We start from the raw sequence: 20154 nt of genomic DNA, 5'->3' as shown, positions 1-20154 counted from the left end.
AATAGGAGGCCCTCCCAGTGGCAGCAGGTTGGCAGAATGAGCTGTTTGTTGGTTGGCTTACCATCCGTGCCTAGTACCAGGCGAGAGGCCACAAGGAGAGGGATCCAGAGAGGGCTGTTAGAATGAGAATGTGGCTCTGGTAGCACCGGCCTTATCTGCGACTTCCAGGGTTGCCCTGGACTCCGTCCTGTGATGGTGGTGTTCCGTCTGGGAGCTGAATGGTGCCGCACAGCTCCTTCAGTCTAGGGGCGTAAGTGGGGATGGGTCTGACACAGGATCCCTGTGATTCCTGGGGCAGTCCCTTCTCCACTGCCCACAGTCAAGGCAGAGTGGACAGGGGCTGGGAGGCTTACCCCGCTGGGGGTACTCCTTCCAATGCCCGTTTTTCTGCAGATCTAGCAGTTTGTGGCGGCTAGTGGGAGGCCTGCTTCCAGGGCAGCCAGGACCCACTCTACCTGAGTAGCTGAATTGGAGCATGGCTAATAACTGAGCCTGTCTCTGATCTTTACACCTCTCCTTCAAGAGGAGCCTCTTCTGCTTCTCTAGATCCTTGTTATAGAAGTCGTGTGAGCCCTGGCTGCTGTAGCTCAGTTGGTTGGGCATCGTCCTGCAAAGTGAAAGGTCACGGATTCGATTCCCAGTCAGGGCACATGCCTAGGTTGTGGGCCTGGTCCTTAAGTCTGGGTGCGTGTGCGAGAGGCAACCAATTGCTGTCTCTTACACATCAATATTTCTCTCCCTCTCTACCTCCCTTCAGATGAGGCTGCCTTAATAAGGAGGTCTGGGGTAGGAATCTGGGTTCTACAGAGAGCTTTTGAAATTTTCTCTGGATATTGGGGTGGCCTGGTTATAATCTTGTAAGACAAGTTGGCCTGCCTCTGGCTCAGGATCTAGGTTGGTATGTTCAGTGATGGCTTCCCTTAATCTCTAGGAAGGTGTTGGGAGTCTCCTGTGGCCCTGGCTTATAGTTGCTATCTTTGTGTAATTAATTGGTTTAGATGGACTCTGTTTCAGCCCCCCTAGAAGGCATACCAAACAGTGGTCCTGGTTGGTTCCAGGCTCCTTGAGGGGCATTATAGTTCTATTGGGGATCAATGGCTGGTATAGCAGTCATCCCTATAGGGTATTGGGGGTCTGTCATATGTAAGCCATCCCCAAATTGAATGGCAACCTCTGCAGTCTTGTCTCTCCCTTAGTTAAAGATTGATTGAGGATTATAGAGATAGCCTCCAGGTTAGGTCAAAGCTTTGGATTAACCCCCAGAATTTTTCAGTGTATCTCTCTTGGTCTTCTGAGAATTTTCCTAGGTCCTGTTGAATCTGTTGTAAATCTTTCATGGAAAAGAGACGTGTACTCTAATAGGGATTCCTGTTGGTGTCGATACTTCTTGTAAAGGGCAGGTTAAAGCAGATACGAGAGGTCCCAGATGTGGGGACCGGGGAACTGGAGTCTGATTGGTGATTCCCTCTTCCTCCTCTGGGGCCAAGGGAGGCAAGGAGAAGGAGAAGCCTCTTCCTGGGGAGGTAAGGGAGTTAGGAGCTGTGCGTAAAGTATAGCAATTACAGAGGGGTCCAGTTTACACGTAGTGCACAGACAGTGTAGGGTCATCCCTGAGGGCCGTGAAGGCCTGGATACGTGCACCCTCCGTCCCGTTTCTTTGGGAATGACAGAACAGGTCTCGCTGTAAGATGATATTAAAATTAATGGTGCCATGAACTGGTCAAACCTTCCTATCGCCCAGTTTATACTGGGGCCAGGCCATGTTGCAAAAAAAGATTAGCCTCTTTTTCTTGAGGGACTCGGTCAAATTTCTCCCATTTGGCAAGTATGCACCCCAAAGGGTCCCTCGAGGTATGATGGACTGGTTTCCCTACGGAAACAGATACGTGATAAGCCAAGGGTTAGAGGTGTCCCTGCAAGTCTCTGAGCTGTTTTGGGCTATTCTGAAGTAGAGTAGGGTGGGTACCCTGCACGCTGGCACCCATGAGCTACCCAGGGTGTAGAGCACTTAACCTGTGCTCTGAGGGCAGCCTTACCAGTGGTCGCAAGTGGTAGCTGTAGGAACTCTGATGTTTGACTGCACTCAGACAGGTGGCCTTAGCTCCATACTACGTTTTCATTACGTTTGCTTGTGTCACTGATAATGAGTGTGGTCTGTACCTCAAGTGAGGTGTTCCTCACTTGATGCTCCCTACCCTAGCTGGCCTGCTGGAGGTCCCCCCTCCCCTTTATGTCTTTTTGTAGGAGGAATGCCTAATAGCTCTGTCACCTCAGGTGAAAAACTCATCCTGTAACTCTGGTCTTCAGTAGTCAAGCTAGTGGCCTTTCATGTTCCCAGCACCCCTAGTAGGGAGAGGGCAGTCACTCCTAGGGAAAAAAGATAGGGTCCTTGGCCAGCTGTCCCTAAGGCTCTCATGGAACTCAATAATGCAAAGATGATTAGAGGAGTGTAGGAGTTGCTGAGGGTGGCCCCTTTTCTGGTCTCAGGGGTCTTAAGGGAGTATGCAGAAAGGGTGTTTTAAAAGACGGGGGCGGGTACCTGGGAGGGATCAGGGAAGATCCCTGCTGACCCACATACATAGCTGGGCTGGCCAGATGGAGGCAGGAGCCTGGCTGTGGGGGTGAGTCCCGTCAGCCTACTCTAGGAAGATCACAAATTGCTGGGTGTCTCTGGATACGACAGGATGCAGGGAAAGTTTGCCCCATGCCAAAGTGGGAACTGGTTATAGAGGGAAATTGGTGGAAGACCAGTTGGTCCAAGGAAAGAAACATGTGGGAGATGGATGAAGTGCTGAAGAAGCCAACAAGAGAGGGTGTCCTGAAGGTACGGTAGACCAGAAGCAGGGCTTGTCAGCCAGACTCATGCTAATGCTTACCACGGCATTGAGGGTCAATCAGGCCATTGGCCGGCGTTTGAGTTAGGAGACCAGGTAGTAAAGACGTGGACCTTGGGAGATGCCCTGAGGGCTCGCAGTGCTAAGAGGTGAGGCACATACAGTAGGACCCCAGGAACAGATAGGACGGGGGGATCCGAGAGCTCCTATTGTCAGAGGAAACCTGGAGGTGCACAGAGAGAAAGTGGTGGGTGTGTATCTTGAGCCCAGAGGTCGAGAGGCTGGGATGTGTGTGAAAGAAGGATCGGTAAAGACATGGGAAGAGAGATGGAGCCAGGGAGGAGGTGCGAGTTTTTGGCCTTGCAGGCATGGTGTCTCACTTTGAGGTCTATGGAGTCTGAACAGATTTCTAGGGATGTTGTGTAGTGGATTGAGTGTGCTGCTTTCGGGTTGAGCTCCTTGGGGCTGTCACCTCCTGAGTAGCTTTAACCCTCTTACGTGCCTCAGTTTCTCTCTCTGGCTGTCTAATAATGCCAAGAAGGCTCACGCTAGGTAACCAGCTTTTGTGTGCCAGTCCCCAGACAAGTCAATTATCTAATTACAGCTGTGATGGAATTCCCTGGGGGCTCCTGCTCCTGGTGAGGGATGCCCTCTGACACCTCCACATAGGTTCTCAGTCACCTAAGCATACCCGGAATGTGAGCTGGAGGGAGGAAGTGCCCCTGACTTTCGGAGCACAATGAATTCAGGCTCTCATTTGTCTGGCAAAAGGTTTTGTTCAGACTCAGAAAGCAACTAACGAACAGCTGCTGTTCATGGCTTCCCTGGTCGTAGGTCTCGAGAAAGGAAACTGAGTGCACAAAGAGGCAGGAGTGAGCCACGCTCGACGGTGTGGACTCAGAAGTAAGTACAGAAGCAAAGGAAGAGCCCGCACAGACATGCTCAGGGGCTAGCCCGGGATGAGCTGCCGCAGCTCACTGCTGCTCTGTCTGGTGCAAGTCTCATGGGGACCCCTAGAGTCTAGGAAAGAGGAAGGGAGGATACTCGCCTGGAGAAGGAAGATGCAGGCACACTTTAGAAGACCACTCTCCTGGGAAGACACAGAGACAACCGAGTCATGGCAACAGAAGTTTGCAGTGATGTAAGAGCTACCCTGGGATGTCGGCAAGGGCTTCTTGTAGCTGGGAGGGGCTGACTACTCCTTGCAGCTGACCTGTCAGTCTGTGCTGTCCATGTTGGCCTCCTGTTATTGCCTGGGAGTTGTATGAGGCTGTTCTCTGCCCCCTTGTTTGTCCTCTAAGGGGGTCTAAACCTAATGACTAATGACATGCTGGGGGAGGAAGAGTCATCCTGGGGGCAAGTCCTAGCCTATAATAGTTGTTTTCTCTAGTTTTGCCCACTGCCAGGCACCTGGGACTTTCCGCTCGGGTGACATTTTATACCTGGCCTGTCTTTCCTGCTCTGCTCATGTCTGCCTACCTGTCTACTCTATCAGTAGGAGAACAGACCACTGTTCAGTTGAACAGAGTCGTTGGTTTGTGCTTGGGCCAAGGATGTATGAAAAATGCTCATTGTTTAGCACTAGAATTGCTCTGAGTTGCTAAATGCAGTGAAAGACACGCTGAGCAGGTTGTAGGAACAGCAGATCCCTGTCGCCTAGCTCACGCTCACATGCACACACTGATTGGCTGGAGTAGTGGCAGACTCCTTGTTTTTACTGAAACCCAGACTCTCTTAGAATTTTGTTCAATGTGTGTTGTTAAATTTGTGTTAGATGTTGGCTTACTTGAGGTCTAAGATTTAAAATAGACTTCCTAGGAGGAAGAATATCTGTCACTGGACTTACCTACCTTTTCATTACGTTTGCTTGTGTCAAGTGGAGTGCTAAAGAAATAATATGCATCTCATGGCTCATCCTTGAATTGTAATGAGTTATAGATCATAGTTTTAGTTTCTTCTGGTTCATAATTGTTTGTTCTATTTCTCTTCCAACAGTGTCTCAGTAAACTGAGTACATTTCTAACAAAATGAGAGGAGTTAGCTTATTAAATAGGTTAGCATAGTTTTCAAAGAAAACTTGAACCTCTAGAAGTCAGTTTAGTTAACCTGTTTTATATTTCTTCAAGCAGATTCTTTAAAACATTTGTGATCGATCGCTTCTCCAGTTGGCATAAATTTATATGGCCATTTCTTTTCTTGAACTTGTTTTTGTAAATCCGATATAACTGCAATAAACACAGGAGTGCTGGTCAATAGACTCTGGTGAACTTGTGAGTTTAGTTTACTCTTCTGTTGGGAGGAGGAAAGAGGTCTTATTTTTGTGGAAAATATCTTAATGCAATCTATTCACTGTAGCTGAAACAGTCGAGTTAATGTCTATCATTCAGCTAAGATTGCCACATATTTGTAATGTTCCTGTGCCTTTTAACACTATTGTGCTTTTTAGCACTACTTAAACCAGGGCTAAAATATGATCTCTATTTTTTTCCTTGTTACTAGTCACGGCCACATCTATTTCCTAAATACTCCATGAAAACAACTGCTGTTCATAATACTTTCTCCTCTGTAGTCACATGTACAAGTGACCCACTAAAGTTTAGTCACTTAAGTCGCCTGTTGTATCTTTCACCATTGTCTCTCTCAGAGGATTTAGCATTTTTTGAATGCTCCATAAATTCTTATTGACTGGTTGATAATAACTCTATTCCTGGCTTTCCAAGTCCTTCAAACCGAAGTTTCAGAAGTTTCTTCCAGCGTTTTGCAAGTCATTTGGGAATGTTTGGGTCCCTCACTTGTGAGCTTGTGTGTTTTTTGTCCTTTTCCTTCTTTTTAAATAAAAATAGGCATTCTAGGAAGCGAAGGGCCCCTGGAACAAGAATGCAGTTTAGCTTTCCTCCATGGGGATAGGGTGAATTGTAAGTCTCTGGGGAGCTGGTGGGTAGGATGGGGCGGGTTCAGGCAGCAGAGAGTCGGAGGAGTGGCTGTGACTGTTGGTGAGATCTGACAGTCAGTGGCGAAGGGCGGACGGATGGGTGCAGCAAGCAGGGTGCGTGAGACAAGTTTTGTCAGACATTAGTCTCTTAGTTTGGCACGCATGCAGGGCAGACTATCATTTGGATTCTGTAGCTTGACAGAGCGAAGTATCCCTCCTTAAATATTCTTCATGTAGACTTTTGTTTCCTTTTTTACTTTTTTAGTTGCAAGATTGGTGGTTTCTAGGCTTTCATTCTTACGTCTTAAAAATATATAATTTTACTATATTGCCTGTTCTAGGCTCTCCGCTAGGCAACTGGAAAAAGTGCAGAGTATTGTTGTGGTTTTTGATTCATACGGTTCTGGATAAACTTGTGGCAGCTGGACTTAAAGTGTGGTCTGTGGACCTCAGGGGGTCTGTGATGTTAGAACTATTTTTGAAATAATACTAAGATGTTATTTGCTTTAATTTTGTTTTTTACTGTGTTGACATATACACAAATAAGAAAGGAATGGTGTGTAAAACCAGTTGACACCTTAGCACTTAGAGTAAAAAAAGACATTTTTACTGGAGATTGTCCTTGATAAAGTGATAAAAGTTATTGATTTTATTAACACAATCCTGAGTGCAAACATTTTTAACATTCTGTGCAAGATGGAAATATACATAAGGCATTTGTACTTCATACCCCAAAGTATGACGATTCTCTAGCAAAAGCACTTAGGCAATTAAGTGGCAAGCTACACTAGCTGCTTTTTCCTCAGAGAACACCATTTTTACTTAAAAGGGGCGGGCAGACGAACTGTGATTATTCAGGCTTGGGTATTTGGGAAAGATTTTTCGACAAAGTGAACCTGTCACTTCAAGGGAAACAAGTGACCTTTGTCTTGCTGATAACATTTAAGCTTTCAGACAAAACTTAGAATTTTTGGAAAACTTGTATCTGTCACTGTGAGCTGGACAGCTTCCCAGTAAATACTTAAAGACTTATGAGGAGATCAGTGGGTTTAATAAATACAATGTTTTGAAATATGTCTGCTTCTAGAAAATCTGCATGATTCAGTGGGCCAGTATTTTCCAAATGAGGAATGATACCGAGTCATGCATGGGTCGAAGATCCATTTAAAGTTAATAAGGCCAATGAACTTGAATGGAGCAGAGTAGGAAAGCTTATTTGATACAGTTTCAGATGTAGCTGGTCTTTCAAGAAACTGCTGTTGTTTATAGAAAAGTAGTTGTTGTCTTGGAAAAGCACCTATGAAATTCATTTTCGAGGTCAACTAGCCACTTTTTCATAGAACAGTGTTGGTGTAACATCAAAGCCTGAGGTAGATCCACAGTTACCCTGAAAAGGCTGTCAAATATTCTTCCCATTTTTGCTAGATATCTGTTTGAGAATAGATTTCCTTCATATTCTTTAGCCAAAACAACATGTTGGAGCAGATTGAATGCTGAAGCAGATAGGAAAATCCAGCTGTCTTCTACTAAAACAGATATTGAAGAAATTGTCAAAAATGTAGAACAATGTCACTCACTGATATTTTTAAGAAGGAAAATAATTTTAAAAATCTGTTATTTGTATTAACATAATTGGCTGGCGATGTTTTTAAATGAGTTAATGTTTTAAGAATTTTTGTTTTTAATTTCCAATATGCCAAATATCGATAGATGGAGCCCATATAGGCTAAAGGAGTCCTGAGCAGACTGTCCCAGAGTGGTGGATGGTGCTCCAGCCCCACCCGTCTGTCTGTCTGTGCTGGGGACTGCGTGTGAGGGACGTTCCAGTCTGGACCATCGGTGTCAAGTTTCTTGTCATCAAGAAAAGTTTTTTTTGTCTCTTGTATGAGTACATCTGGCTTTAATTTTTTTTTTTTTAAATTTTAGAGAGGAAGGGGTGGGGAAAGAGACAGAGAGAAACATAAACATCGATCTGTCACTCCACCCATTCATGAATTCATTGATTGATTTCAGCATGTGCCCTGACCAGGCTCAAACCCACAACGTTGGTGCATCTAGATGAGGCCCCAACCAACTGAGCTACTTGGCAAGGGCCATCTCACATTTTAATTTGAGGTTATCCTTGCCATCCCTTTTCTCCATTCACACTGCCATCAACCCAGTCAGAACTCTTATCACTTTATTCCTGAATTATTTCAGTACTTCAGTTTTTTATAACATGGTTTTTTCAACTTGAGTGTTGAATGGAACTTCAGGGTTGACTTGACTTTATTTTATTAAATATGTTCCCTAAAAATGTACAGGTGTAAACTCTTTACACCTGTAAGTGTAAAACCAAAGCAGCGTTACAAATTAAACACAATCAAATCGGCAACACATATTTAATGATGCTATTTGTGAAAACTGGGTAGTTGACATTAGAGCTTACAGAATCGCATGGCAGTCTCAGGACCAGTTTTATTATATTTCTTTAATTTGGTTTAACAGTACTCACATAGAGAATGGCTATTAGCATAAATATATTTTATAAAATCATGTTACCTTTTAGTCTTTATTTGTTCAGGATAATCAGATGTAGTAGCATTGGGTTGGCCAAAAAGTTCATTTAGTTTTTTTCCATACGATGGCTTTAGTAGCGCTTAGTTGTCTTTAACTTCATTCAGAACAATTTCGATAGTGTATTGTGACAGCTGTCATACCAGCATGCATTAAATCAAAATTGTTGAATTTTTGTGCAGCCATTTTAATATTGAAGATGGAAGAAAATAAGTGACATGTTCAGTATATTATGCTTTATTATTTCAAGAAAGATAAAAACACAACTCAATAAAAGATTTGTGCAGTGTATGGAGAAGGTGCTGTGACCGACTGAATGTGTCAGAAGTGGTTTGCAAAGTTTTTTGGTATTATTGACACTTTGGCCAAATAATTCTTCACTGTGGGGCTGTCTTATGCATTGGAAGATGTTTAGCAGCACCCCTGGCCTCTACCCACTAGAAGCCAATAGTGGGAGACAGCCGACATACTCAAAATATCCAAATCAATAAAGTTATTGGTGAAAGTGAAAAATGTGTCTTTTATTTTACAGAAAAAGCCATATACTTTTTGGCCAACCCAGTAGTTAACCTGGACAGTTGACACCTAGCAATCCCTTGAATGTGAGTTTTAATGGCAGTTGAATATTCTGTAAAAGTGCTGCTCACTGGAGCCTTGTGGAGTTATGGAAGTCTGTGTCAGATAGATAATCCGATCACTTTCGGAATCTTTACTAGAAAATATTTTATTGCATACTTCACTTCGGGTTTGCTGTTAACAAACCTGTTAACGAAGTACACGTTGGTGGGGTCTCGGCATCCATCCTCCCCCTGGCTTTGCGACACGCACCCCCTGGCTTTGCGACACGCACCGGGTCCTGAGTGGCTCAGCACAGTCTCCTGTTTGCCAGCCTTCCCGTACCTGCCTTGCCTCCTCACTTACCTGTCTTTCCTTGGCACTCAACTCCATCTTACGTGTGAAACACTTTTTATTTTGATTGTTCCCTTTCAAGCAGATTTTAAGTTCTACGAGGTCACAGATTCTTGGTTGTTGTATTTATTGCTAAGTCTTCAGTTTCAATAATAGTGCCTACCATGTATTAGATGTTCAGCAAATACTGATTGGATGACTGAATGGGTATTAGCACCTCTCTCTACTCAGATGCCAGTTCAGATGCTCTTTCCTGTGCTAAGTGCTTACTGCTGCCTCCCAGCTGGGGCATTTCTAACCTCACGTTTTTAAATCATTCTGATCTGCACAGTTTCCCTTCTATTTAACATTCTGTAAAGCATTTTAACTTTTTCAAATATATTTCTGTTCTGTTTATTATTTTAAAAAGTGGTTGTCATTTAGAAAAGGATGTCTTTACATAATGGTTATTGTGTAACTTGTGATTCTCTTCAAAAAGACTATTTTTGAATAATTTTAGTTTTCTATAATCATGGTACATTTGTCAAAATTAAGAAACCAATGTTAGTATGTTACAGTTAACTAAACCAGAGATTTCATTCGGATTTTACCAGTTTTTTTCTTTTCTGTTCTAGGATCCAGTCCAAGACACCAATTGCATTTCATTGTTCCCTTAGTCTCTTCCTATCTATGACAGTTTCTGTCTTTCCTTTTTGTGACCTTGATAGTTCTGAGCAGTACTGGTCAGATGTTTTGTAGAAATGCCCTTCAGTTTGGCCTGGGCTGGTGGTTTTAGTGCGATTAGACTGAGGTTATGGCTTACGAGGTTTATCGGGGGCACGTGACAGTGACAGCCCTTATCACTGACGCTTTAACCTTGACTACTTGGCCAGCGGTGTCCTCTGGGTTTCTCCCCGTGACACTATTTACTGTTGGGAGCAGCTCACTGAGCCTAGTGTGCCCTCCTGGGGAAGGGAGTAGAGTGCCACCTGCCAGGTTAGGGGGCGTCCGCACGCACTATGCTGCTGGAGTTCCCTGTGAGGGAGACTTGTCTCTTCTTCTCCATTTGCTTAGTCGTTTAATCATGTATTACATCACAGACTCACGGATACTTAATTTTATTAATTTGGTTTTAAAATACCATTGTGATTTATTTTGCTGTTCATATTATTCAGGCTTTGGCCATGGGGAGTTGTTCCCTCAGTATCTGGTCGTTGCCTGTGACACATTCCCTTCCCTTCCTCTTTGGAGTAATTCCTTACTTTCCGCTACAGGCTGTTGTTTTTGCCCTGTCCCAGCCCTAGAACCAGCCATTTTTTTACTGCTCTGCTTCCTTGCACCGGAGGATGGTATTTAGAACAAAAGATACGGGTGCTGGGTGTGCTCCTGTAGTGTCCCTGCTTCTAGGCCCTCTGTGAACGGAGCCTGGAAGTAAACATATGTCTGCCGAGCCACGTGTATGGTGCGTGTCTGTAGTGTCTGAACTTGGGTGCACATGTCTTAAAATAAATGAGTTCATACAGATATCTCTGACTCTAGTCCATCTCCACCCCTTGCTTATTTGTAATTGGAACCCGTGTGAGAAATTTAACAACTAGAGTACAGTGTTGATGCATAGTTCTTTTTTTCTTTTTTAAAAAATTATTTATTTATCTTTATAGAGAGGGATGGGAGTGAGAAAGAGGGAGAGAAACATGTGAGAGATACATTGAGCAGTTGCCTCTCACATGCCCCCAATGGCGCAACCCAGGCATATTCCCTGACTGGGAATTGAACCAGTGACCTTTCAATTCGCAGGCCGGTGCTCATTCCACTGAGTCACACCAGCCAGGGCTGTTTTTATTTTTAGCTTTCCTCTATCCAGTCCAAACGCAGATTTTTAAAGGTTGCCTAGGGGAGGCTCCTTTTTCACGCTGTTCCATGAGGCTGTCTCATAAAGTTCTAATATAGTTAGATTTATGGTATAGTCTGCCTGCCTTTCTGTCCAGGCCTTTCCGAGGTCCATTGACATCCGTCTTTGTTTGTATTTGCATACAGTCTAAAGTTTTTAAAAATGGCTTTTCACACTGGATTATTGTCTAACTTAACTTTTTTTATGTGAATGTTATAATTCCTATTGTATTCTTCTGCGATTTGTGTAGTTTGTAGCCAATATTATGGCACTGTCCTGTGCATCTTACATAAATTTGTTTCTCATAACACCTCTGTGAGGTAGATACTCTTGTGGTAATCTCTTTTTCGTGAGGGGAGAGAGGCACAAAGATGTTTAGTAACTTGGCCAAGTTCACGAACAGCTGGTATGTGGGAGACCTGGGGTCTGAACCCAGAAAGGCTGGGTTTGGAGTCTGCCTGTGCTCTTGTCTTTTGTTTAAGAGTGGATATGATTTAGAATTTAATAGGACTTAGAATTTGCTGTCAACTTGCTCGTTTATTGTTGAACTGAGTTTGGAATGGGGAGTGCTGTTTCTCACGCTTTCTGTCCCGTGTTCCTAGCAGCCAGTTACTAATCATGGTGGCTCTCTTCCCTCTCTGAGCTAGAGCGTTGCCCGGCCTGGGAATCCTCGTAGCACTCTTGGGCCCCATGAACTTGTTGAGTCCCGAGTGCAGGGTGTGGTGCAGGGTGCAGTGCGGTGGCTTCTGCATCTGCCTCTCTGAGTCCTCGCTCACTCACAGTCTCCCTTTTCGTGGGGTGTAGGTGTTGTATATTTTCCTTCGCTCATAAGATCTACTTCTCCTAAGTAATTAATTTTTGTCTCTCACCAAAAGTTACATCTCTATGTCTGTCTAGGTTCTCTTTATATTCTCTTATCTTTACCTACAAAATCTGTTGACTATTAATTTACTTTAGAGTTATTAAAGCAGTGGATTTTTACTTAAAAAATAAATGAAATTGTTAAATGAGACTAACAGATGTTCTCAAAGAATTTTAAACATAAAAAGCACTATTGAAGACGGGTAACTTTCCAAAATAGGCAATTTTAGGACAGTCTTGTTGTGAAGTAAGACATTTTAGTCAGAAAAGGACATCAAGCATATTGCAATTGTATACTTAAATTTTGTTGGGTTTGGATTTGACCTTATTTAGTGTGGTATTCAGTTAAGAGTCAGAATGAATGCTGTTAATTTATTTGGGAAGGATAAGGAGTACATGCAATTTATTGCTTAGTTTTCTTCCGATAAGTAGGAACAGGGCTCAGCAAGACTAGAGAGATGGCTAATGCCTTGGTTTGGCAAATCCTTTAGGAATTAGGAACCTTTAAAGAAAGACATCAAGGGCCCTGAAAAAATGCCCAGGAAACTTAAAAAACAACAAAAAAAAACCCCTCAGTCATTGGCAGCTTACTAAGAAGGGGCAGGAATGTCTTCTTAGGGTGAAGGCCATCTCAAGTGGGCTGGGGCTGGACCTGACAGAGAAGATTGCTGATTCTTGGGGCTGTGCGGCCCTGTCACCTGAGAGGTAGCAAGCTGTGTCTTGGCCACAGCACCAGGGTTGTAGATACTTGGGAGGGTGGAGGAAGCTCTTTCCTGTTGCGGAGGGCAGAGCCGCCCCATGTGTAACTGCTGCTTCTCATGATGCCACTGATGATGAGAACCCGCCTTCTGTCCTTTCAGGTTTTGTTGTACATATAATCTCAGTACTAAGACTAGATCTCAGACTCTTCTGTATTTCAAGTGCCAGAGCACCTCATCCAAACTGGTTTCAGCACAAAGGGGGGGATTACTTGGCTCACCTGACTGAACTGTTCTGGAGTTGGTTTAGCAAAGCGTGCCTGCTTCAGGACTGAGAGATGGGATGAGAGTCCATTTCTTGGGTATTTTCTTTCTCTGTCGTTGACTCTGTCTTTGCTGGCTCTTCCCCTGTGTTTACGAGTTGGCTTCCAGCCATCCTCAGAACAACATGTTTTTTCCAGGTTTACATCTAAGTGGGAAAATGAGCATTCTTGCCTTCATGTTCCAGGGACCCTTCTGAGATTCTCACTGTGGCTGGACCACTTCTGGTCATGTGTACAGCATGGTACTGGTGACTCTGCAGGGAGCAGTGGGCCTTGGCCAGGCCGGGACCCCAGGCTTCCTCCCTGTGGCAGTGGTGGTCCTCAGAGGGGGTGGTGGGAAGTCCCCAGAGGGTGGCAGAACCACCCGTGTCTGCTCTAGTGGGGCAGAACTAGGTTACAAGGATGTGGTGTTGGTGTATTAGAGTTGGTTAGAGTTTGATAAATAACACAGGCTCTAGACTGTATAAGTTTGCCTTTTCTTTTCATTTTTTTTTAAAGAGCCACTGAGCCACACCAGCCAGGGCTTTTTTTTTTTTTTTTAACTTAACTTAAAAAAAGTTTTTTATTGATTCCAGAGAGAAAGGAAGAGAGAAAGAGAAACATTGATGTGAGAGAAACATTGGTTGGTTGCCTCCTGCACACGCCCCAACTGGGGATTGAACCCACAACCTAGGTATGTATGTGCCTTGACTGGGAATTGAGTCCACGACCTTTCAGTGCATGGGACGATGCTCCAACCAACTGGGCCACATGGGCCGGGCTATATAATTTTTCTTAATTTTATTTATTTTGTAATTCCATAAGGCTTTACTTCATTATGTTAAGGTTTTGATGGTCATCTGCTGTAATCTGGTTTGCCCTTTGAAATATACCATAACTCTTGTTTTGGTTTCACTGTATGGATCTTGTTTCAGTGACTCGGGCTTGTACCATGATCTGTTTTGAATAAGAGAAGGTGTTTTCATGTCCTGGATAAAGACCATACTAGTGCTATTTATTTCACTTAAGAAACAAAATAAGTCTTGTGATTGAGAAATTTGAAAATTGGGTGTGTTCACAAATTCCTTTCCATTTAGTGGTAAGTCATTTCAATAAAGGTTTCTTTTTGCTAATACATGCATAGTCAGAGCTATATCTCAATACTTGGCTATGGTGTGATGGAAAACGGAATCAGAACCCCGACTGGGGTCTGAGGGCAGCCTGCGTCTGAAGGCCAATGACCTGACAGGTGTGCAGCTGGGCAGGTCTGCACGCCACCAGCTTTGAGGGAGGGGCGTCGTCCCTGTTGTGTGAATGGGGTGGTTTTGAGGCACTACCAGCTGTCTTAGAAAGACATTCAAGAAGCTCCAGATTTGTGCTCGGGACTCGATTGGCAAGGCAGAGGGACCGCGGGGTTCTGTTGCTCCTGAGACTCATCTCTTCAGGGGTTGGGTGACACGGGCACAGCTGACCATTTTCCATGTGCAGGCATGGTCAAGGAAGGCCACCCTTCCTTGTCACACCCGGGACTCAGGCGGACCTGACGAGCTCCTCGTGATTGGTGCACACTAACAAACCTGTCTGTGCGCTTGCTTTAAAGTCTGCTCTGCCAAGCACACAGCCAGGCCCTGGGGCTTCATAAATTAGTAAAAATGGGTCTTGCTACTGAAGAATCATGTGGGGGTGAAGTGGAGCGAAGAACACGAAAATGTGATTTTAACATAAATGCTACGATAGCAGGAGAGAGTTTGTTCTTTGTACAACAGTCTTCGAAATGGAGCCTCATGTTCTATTCTTCACAGATCTGCTGGTCATTCCCTACTTCCAAAGAACAGTCTGGGCACTTCTAGAGTTATTTCTTAGATCATATTTTTGATAATTTCTCCTAAATGAATTACTCTGATTTTCTTCATTTTCTCTCAGTTGTGCAATTGAGTTGTGCAATTATAGGCTCATCCTGTAGACTAAAACCTCCACTCATGTACTTTGTTTGGAAGAGCTTTGTGAACTCTGTAAATGTGGAAATTTATCCGTATTTGCCCTCTTTCAAGAGAGGTTGATTCTAGGCTCAGTTTTGAAATGTTCTGTTGCTGATCGCACAGCTTGTTTAGTTTAGTTAAACTTGTTCAGAGACTGTTGTTGTGACACACTGAATCATAACTGAGGTGGAGACAGGGTGAAGTCGCTCCAGAATGTCGGACAAGGAGGGCTCCGGTGCAGAAACACGTAGTGCTAGTTAGTGAGACCGCTTTCCCAAGGCAGAGCTCCTGTGCCCGCCGGGAAGAACTGGGACAGCACCCGCGTGGGACATTGGTGAGAACTCATGCCGTGCTGTAGGTTATTGGGTGTTGCCTCCAAGGATCAAGAATTTGTCAAGGTGGCAGATCGATGTGAAATAGTTTATGAGCTAATGAAGCAACAGATAATCACTTTTTATCAGGTTCCTTTTTTTTCTACTTTCTAGGCCTTTGAAGTGTTAAATGTCTAAAGTAATTTGCATAGTTTTACTTGAGCTCCTCTGTTAACTAGCATTATTGAATGCAAACAGTTGCCACAAAATCGTTTTTTAAGGAAGCTCCAATTTCTTCTTCTTTTAAAGATTTATTTGTTTTCTGACAGAGGGGAAGGGAGGGAGAAAGAGAGGGAGAGAAACATCAATGGGTGGTTGCCTCTCACAGCCCCTACCTGGGGCCCCTACTCACATCCCGGGCTTGTGCCCCGCCTGGGAATAGAACCAGCGACCTCTTGCGTCACAGGCCAGCACCCTAGTCACTGAGCCATACTAGCTGGAGGGCAATTTCTTCTTAATTTTGGTGTCTTTTGCTCTCTTCCTCATCTTTATGGCTTTCTTCTTCCCTCCTGACTTCCCCGCTTTCCCTCAGAGACAGTCATTGTCTTCTCAGTTCTAAGGACTGCTACCTTTGTTCCACTTCAGCACCCCCGGGCAAGGCCACATTCTTCACTGTTCACGGGAGTCCTCCTGTCTGTGACCTCATTTAACTGTGTTTATCTCAGATTCTGAAATCTCTTTGTACTTCCGGGAAGATGGAGGAATAGGTGGACGCACTGTACCTCCTCGCACAACCAAGATTAGAACAACAATAATTTACAACAATAATTTACAGTCAGAATAATGCCCAGATCCGGCAGAGGATTTATCTGAATGGAAGTCGGGCAGCCAAGAAGTTGAAGTAGACATGTTCATCTGGACTGGTAGGAGAAGACGAGCCGGGCGGGTGCGGGCGGGCGGAGCGGGCGCGGGGCGGGCGCGGGGTGGCGACGCACGGAGGTCGGGAAAGTTTGGCGCGAAATCAGCGAGACAGCCATTGGGGCGCAAGAACGCAGCGGCGATCCCTGAGTACACAAGCTGCGGCTGGCAGACCCAGAGGGGTAGCGATTGTGGACCAGGGCAGAGCTCGCAGCCCGGGAGCCCAGACAAGGGTCTGAGTCCAGGAGAACGGAACTATCGCCATTGTTTTCTCCCGCTTCTGCCCCACCCCCACATATAACGTCACAATCTAGCGACTGGGGATGCCCAGCCCCAGTGAGCACCTAAGGCTCCTCCCCCCACCGTAACAAGAGCGACCAGACCAAAAAAAAAAAAAAAGGAGAGACGGGAAAAATATGTTTTCAACAGAGCAGATCAGTCCCCTAGGACTCATCCTTTTGAGCGACCAAGAAATAGCCAATCTATCAGATGCGCAGTTCAAAACACTGGTGATCAGAAAGCTCACGGAACTGGTTGATTTTGGGCGCAATTTAGATGAAAGGAACCATAAAAGAGATGCAGGAAGATACACAGAGGAGAGCCAATACTGAAAGGAAGGAATCTGAGTCTCAAAACAATACAGTGAACCAGAAGGAAGATAGAATCAACCAAGCAGGAAAGCATGATGAAATAAGAATTCAAAAAATCGAGGAAAAGATTAAGAGCATCCAAGACACCTTTAAACGTTCCAATATCCGAATTATAGGGATACCAGAATTGGAAGGGGGAGAGCAACAGATTGAGCACGTATTTGAACAAATAATAAAGGAGAACTTCCCCAATCTGGCAAAGGGAACAGTCTTCCAAGAAATCCAAGAAGCTCAGAGAGCCCCAAAGAAGTTGGACCCAAGAAGAAACACATCAAGGCACATCATCATTACATTAGCCAAGGTAAAAACGAAGGAGAGAATCCTAGAAGCAGCAAGAGATAAGGGGACAGTCACCTACAAAGGAGTTCCCATCAGACTATCAGCTGATTTCTCCAAAGAGACCTTACAGGCAAGAAGGGGCTGGAGAGAAATATTCCAAGTCATGAAAGACAAGGACCTACATCCCAGATTGCTCTATCCAGCAAAGCTCTCATTTAGAATGGAAGGGCAGATAAAGTGCTTCTCAGATAAGGTCAAGTTAAAGGAGTTCATCATCACCAAGCCCTTATTTTATGAAATGCTAAAGGAACTTATCTAAGAAAAGAAGATAAAGAGAAGACATGTATAGTAAAAGGACAGCAAACTCACAATTATTAACAACCACGCCTAAAGCAAAACCAAAAGAAACTAAGTAAACAATTAGAACAGGAACAGAACCACAGAAATGGAGGGCACATGGAGGGTTAGCAGCAGGGGGGTGTGAGGAGGAGAAAGGGGGAAAAAGTATAGAGAATAAGTAGCATAGAATGTAGGTTGAAAATAGATAGGGGGAGGGCAAGAATAGTATGGGAAATGTAGAAGCTAAAGAACTCATAAGTATGACACATGGACATGAACTAAAGGGGGGAAATGTGGGTGGGAGGGGGGTACAGGGTGGAGAGGAGAGAAGAGGGGGGAATGGGACAACTGTAATAGCATAATCAATAAAATATATTAAAAAAAAAGAAATCTCTTTGTTCTTCTCATTTGTTCGGACCTTGGAGTTTGGGGTCTGCAGGCCGCGGACAGCCCCACCTCCAGGTGTGTTGCTCATACCTCAGAGTTTCTGTCCTTCTTTCTTGGGCTTTGAGCTCCCTCTCAACTGGTGAGGCTCTGTTGTCGCCTTTCCTGCCGTCCCTCTGCAGTCTCGTCCGTCCACTATTGTCCCCTCAGATAAATCTTACATTGGAATTTCTTTTGGCTGTTTTAGGTAGAGTATCAGCGCCAAAAGGGCAAGTTCTGTGTTTCATTCATCTTTGGATATTCATTGCTTGGGCCATAATCATCACGTATTACATGCTTTCTTTGTCCTGCTTTCAGCTCTGAATAATCTACCGTTTGCGTTCTTTGTCACTGTTTGGTGGTGAGTGTTCTTAATGAGAGTTACCCTAACCTTTGGGTTCTTTCTCCAAATCTGGTCTTAGGCAGTTTTCTTTGTGCGTGAGGGTTTTGTGTGAGCAGGTAGGCAAATGAAACCTCACTCAATTATTCAAGCCAGAAAGTCATCTTCCCCCACATTTAAATCATCACCAGGTTTTCTCTGGAGTAATCCTTGAATTCCTTTTCTTTCCATCACCAGTGTGATGTCCACTCTTGTCCGGAGACTGTATTGCAGTCCAGTGTACCCTGGCCTCACCTTGTGCTTCTGTTTCTCCACCTCCCCTCCTGCTTTGTAGTCACCTGGCCCTTCCAAGGTGGAAACCTCCCCTCCCCTCTTACTTAAAACACTCAGTGGCTTACCACTGCTCTTGATGGAATTAAAGCAAAACTCCTGAATGTGGCACCTCTGCACCGTCTGCCAGAGGACTGTCCTCATCTTTTTTTTATTATTTAAATTGTTGTTGCAGTACAATTTTCTATCTTTTACTCCCATCCCAACCCACCCACCCAACCCTCCCCACGTTCTCATCTTTTGAAGATACAGGTATGGTTTAATAGTTTGAGAAGAAAATGTTCCAGAAGAGGACACTTGCTTAGACTCAAATTGGGGACTCTAATGTGAATGAGGCATCTGGTGAACTGTAGGTTGTCCCCACAGTGGAGCGGGCTGGTTCCCAGAGCCTGAGACTGAAGACGAGACAGTGGGCTTGACTTTGCATTGGCCGCATTCCTTTTTTTCTTGCTGGCAGAGGGGCCCCTCGTGTGAACAAACGTAGCACAAGAGGCAAAAATCCACACTTTTATTATCACAGTGTTTAAGGTGAGAATCATAGTTTCAGACTGTTTAGGGGGAATACTTTAATTTTTGCATTTATTTTGTGTTGTACTGTTTCTACTTTTAGTGCTGTATGTAAATTTTACTTTTTCAGATTTGTCATTTTTAATTATATTACTCAACTTTGCCAGTGATGTAATGATGAAAACTTAGGGTCATTGTACATTGTGGCACTCCACAGTGTGGATGCCATAGATTAAAAACTAGCTTATTTAAATAGTACGCTTAATTCCTGTAATGGGATCATGTTTCTATGAGATGGCTGGTCTCTAGGAGTGGGGAATCTTTGTAAATACATCTTTTAAAAGTTGTGATAAATAAAGCTTTATAGTACTTTGAATGAAATGTTTTAAGGATTTAACCATACAGATCAAATGAGCACCCTTCTGCAAATGTCTACAGTACAATTATGTATTATTTTTGTTTATTGTTAGTTTGCTGGGGACTAAAACACAAGTGACCGTATTCAGCTGGTTAGATTAGTGATTTTGATATGAAACCATTGCTTTTAGAATAATCATGGGCCAGACTGGAAAGAAGTCCGAGAAGGGGCCAGTTTGTTGGCGGAAGCGTGTGAAGTCCTGAGTACATGCGGCTGCGGCAGCTCAAGAGGTTCCGGCGAGCTGACGAAGTCAAGGTATCACTTTCCCTGTCTTTTGTGAAAATGCTTGTACAATTGAAGATAGCTTTTTTCTCCCTAAAGATAAGTTTTAATTTGAAATGGTACATTTTCAGCCAAGGCTGTATTTACATTATGATCAGTGAAGACTGGGAAGCTCAGGTTCTTATCTGTGTTAACATAAAAATTGTACCGCGCACCTTTAGTGATAAGGGACAGATTTTCAGCCTACTTGAAATTCACTGCCTTTTCTGCATACCTTTGCATCGCATGTGTGGACTCCGGGCCCACACGTACAGGGTTGTGCATGGTTTTATGTTTCTGAAGTCACTGTCATTTTTTAAAAATACGAAGTCAGCAGAGGATGGAAATAATTCCCTGTTCCTCTCCCATTTGCAATAAAATAATAGGTGTGGTGTGTTTGTATTATTTAAATGTGGGAAACCACAGTTCACTTAAAA

The 20154-nt window shown here is 44.1% G+C and overlaps 1 protein-coding gene and 1 long non-coding RNA gene across 2 annotated transcripts in view; one reads left to right on the top strand and one right to left on the bottom strand.

The window, feature by feature from the left end:
• The window catches only part of EZH2 (enhancer of zeste 2 polycomb repressive complex 2 subunit), a 75934-nt gene that overhangs the window by 14632 nt on the left and 41148 nt on the right, over positions 1-20154 (top strand). The window contains 2 exon segments of the mRNA XM_036011006.1: positions 19587-19656; positions 19658-19711. Of these exon segments, the coding sequence (XP_035866899.1) occupies positions 19594-19656; positions 19658-19711 (117 nt within the window). The 5' untranslated portion in view covers positions 19587-19593.
• Positions 18061-19580, bottom strand: LOC118497214. Its single transcript, XR_004899748.1, has 2 exons — positions 18761-19580; positions 18061-18675 (listed from the first exon to the last, which is right to left on the bottom strand). It is a non-coding gene; the product is annotated as an uncharacterized LOC118497214 (long non-coding RNA).

This window comes from Phyllostomus discolor, chromosome 10 (assembly GCF_004126475.2).
Source record: "Phyllostomus discolor isolate MPI-MPIP mPhyDis1 chromosome 10, mPhyDis1.pri.v3, whole genome shotgun sequence".
NCBI lineage: Eukaryota > Metazoa > Chordata > Mammalia > Chiroptera > Phyllostomidae > Phyllostomus > Phyllostomus discolor.
Note: the sequence above shows the minus strand (reverse complement) of the source record. Positions and strands in the feature narration are given on the sequence as shown.